The sequence below is a fragment of the Arachis ipaensis genome, chromosome B06, assembly GCF_000816755.2.
Source record: "Arachis ipaensis cultivar K30076 chromosome B06, Araip1.1, whole genome shotgun sequence".
Classification (NCBI taxonomy): domain Eukaryota; kingdom Viridiplantae; phylum Streptophyta; class Magnoliopsida; order Fabales; family Fabaceae; genus Arachis; species Arachis ipaensis.
In genome coordinates this window covers 99671134-99673872 of record NC_029790.2, presented here as the reverse complement: position 1 = coordinate 99673872, position 2739 = coordinate 99671134, and the positions used below count along the sequence as shown (strand labels likewise).

The 2739-nt window shown below is 35.6% G+C and overlaps 1 protein-coding gene across 3 annotated transcripts in view; it reads left to right on the top strand.

The window, feature by feature from the left end:
- Nucleotides 1–2739, top strand: part of LOC107604745 (regulation of nuclear pre-mRNA domain-containing protein 2) — a 12513-nt gene that overhangs the window by 4828 nt on the left and 4946 nt on the right. For all 3 annotated transcript variants that reach the window (XM_021104643.1, XM_021104642.1, XM_016306410.2), the window contains 2 exons: nucleotides 1224–1415; nucleotides 1973–2129. In XM_021104643.1, coding sequence (XP_020960302.1) covers nucleotides 1224–1415; nucleotides 1973–2129 — 349 coding nt within the window. The remainder of the gene's footprint in view (nucleotides 1–1223; nucleotides 1416–1972; nucleotides 2130–2739) is intronic.

Below are 2739 nucleotides of genomic sequence, written 5' to 3'. Positions count from 1 at the left end.
GGTTTTTTTTTCTTTATTTTTGTGTGGGGGTGGTGGGGGCCGCCGGGGGGTGTTAAATAACACTGGATTAAGCTTTGGTGAAATTATTTTGTTCTGAATAAAATTTGGCAATATTTACATTCCAGTATTTGAGTTGTAAAAGTGTATGCTATCCTCCCTTGAATTCAGGTGATATTTTACTAGGACCCTTGTATTTTGTAATGGTATTTTACCTTTTCATTTTAATGGTTCTGTTAATGTTGTAGATAGTGTTGTCAAGACCTAAACCGAATCCTCATACTTCTTCTGTTGAAATAGCTCCCTGTTTACATATAGCTCTGCCTCATCTTCAACACTAAATCAAGGGAGTTGTCCAGCATGATATCAATACTAGCAGTGTCCTAGTCACATCAGGATCTAGATTTTATGTCTCACTACTTGTCTGTTGTGGGTCACATTCTCGCCAGTCCATTTAATTCTCATATCTCATACAGAAACCTCTGTTTTCAATTCATGTTTTTCTTTCGCTGTAGAAAACGAAATTTATTAAAGAGAATAGAGAGAGGACAAGATACTTCCCAAGAAGAAAGCAAAAGAAATTCAGCAGGTCCTATGACTGAGGCATTTAGCAAGGCATGCTAATTTGTATGCAATTCTAATAGAGAAATAACTCTTAAGAACCATCAGTAGAGCACTACAAATAATTTTAAAAAATAGTCTTCTTTTAAATTTTGTCTAATTAGGGTTATTTTATCTTGGCTTACATTCCTTTACTGTCAGAAACACTAGTGAATAGAAAAATCTGAGCATTTCTACATAATATCTTCAGTTTATTCTAACGTCTCAATTGTCGTTTTTCTTGTGGGTCTAATTTTTTACACTATCATTGTATTTCTGTTCTGCTGCTAATGGACATAAGGTTGAGTGGAGCTAGCTTTGGCAATTCATTTGTTATAGTAATGAAGACTTAGTCATAAATAATTCTTTCTTTGTGGATTTCTGTTTTAATTACTTGTGTCACTGTTATATGATCCTGATGCACTAGAGAATCCTTTTTGTATAACTGATCTCATATAGTAGGAGGATAAGGCTATAAATGTGTTTTTTTCCAGCCATGTCATGTTAGCTATGTCAGTTTCTTTTTATTATTATTAATGATGATGAAATGCCATTGATCTTATCAATTGTTTTGATGTTAGCTGTATCATTTTGTAAATGTCTCTTTTTTCTGTTGACTTGTTCAGGTTGACATATGGGAGGAGAGGAAGGTTTTTGGTTCCCGAGGTCAGGGTCTTAAGGATGAAATTATGGGTACGCGAGGTCAGGGTCTTAAGGATGAAATTATGGGTAAGAGTCCACCTCCATCCTCTACAAGCAATGGAAAGAGTTCAAATTCTATTAAGATGGTGAAGAGAGATGCCCACTCAGTGAGAATTGTAAGCAACCAGCAGCATTGTTTTCTGATGCTTCTATATATTAAGTACATAAGGAAAGTGGAGAATCACACCTTAAAAGCTAGCTATTAAGGACCATTCTCCTTAAATACGTCAAGTATTTCATACTAGATAGTCGATTTGGGACTTTGGGCACCCTCTAATAGCCCAATCCCTAACAATACACTGGCCCTAGGGAACTGACGTCCACACGGCTTCACTCTATTGACACTGACCCACCGGTAGCCACTTGGTTATCAGCTATCAGTATTTAGTGTTTACCTTAATCCATTCTATAGGTAGCCTTTTTGTGCGTCCGACATCCTTTCTCTGATAACATTGTTAAGTACCTAAAGAAAGTGGGGAACTGCATCTTAAAAGCTAGCTATTAAGGGGAAAGAACTACTCTCCTTAAATACAACATCAAGTATTTCATACTACTCAATGTGGAACTTTGGGCTGCCTATAATACCCAAGTCCTTAACTATCTATTGCCAAGTAGATGTTTTTTGATATGTCTGATCCTGAGGTGTCTCATTTCTCTGTCATTATCATTGCAGAAACTGGCTATTGGGTGTTTGCCTGAAAAAATACTGACAGCTTATCAGGCTGTTCTCGATGAAAATACCAGTGAGGAAGCTGCCTTAAACAAGTGTGATGCTGCTGTACGAGATATGGGTAAACTTGTTGAAGATGTTGAGAATATGTTGGCTCAAGGTAAGAACGATTGCTTGAAAACTTCAAAAAATTATGCCTGTTTCTCTCCCTTTGAATTCCTTTGCCAGGGCAAAGGATTGCTAGATGGCCTAAACATTTAATGCCCCTTTCTCTATATTGACTGAAGCTAACATTTGCATCCTGAATAACAAATATTTGAGTAAAGTATCGTTTTTGTCCCCAACGTTTGGGGTAAGTCCTATTTGTGTCCCTAACGTTTAAATCGTCCTATTTATATCCTTAATGTTTATAAACGTGATTCAATGTTATCCTACTATCAATTATACTAACAAATCAGATTATATTTTTCAATTATTCTCACTTGGATATATTCATTCTCAATTAGGTCTCACTTGGATGTGGTCGATTTTAATATTATACCCATTATTTGTGTTTAAATTCAATTATGTCCTAGAAAAGTGAATTATGTAAATGTTGTAGGAATTAATTTCAACATTTGATGAGCTATTTTTCGGAGTAGATCATCGATTCTATCCCAGACATTTGTATTCTAACTTCAAGAAGAGAGTTTTAAAACTCAAACTAAAGCGCTCATTATGTGTAATTGAGGGCAGGATAACATTGAATCACTTTTACAAACGTTAGGGAT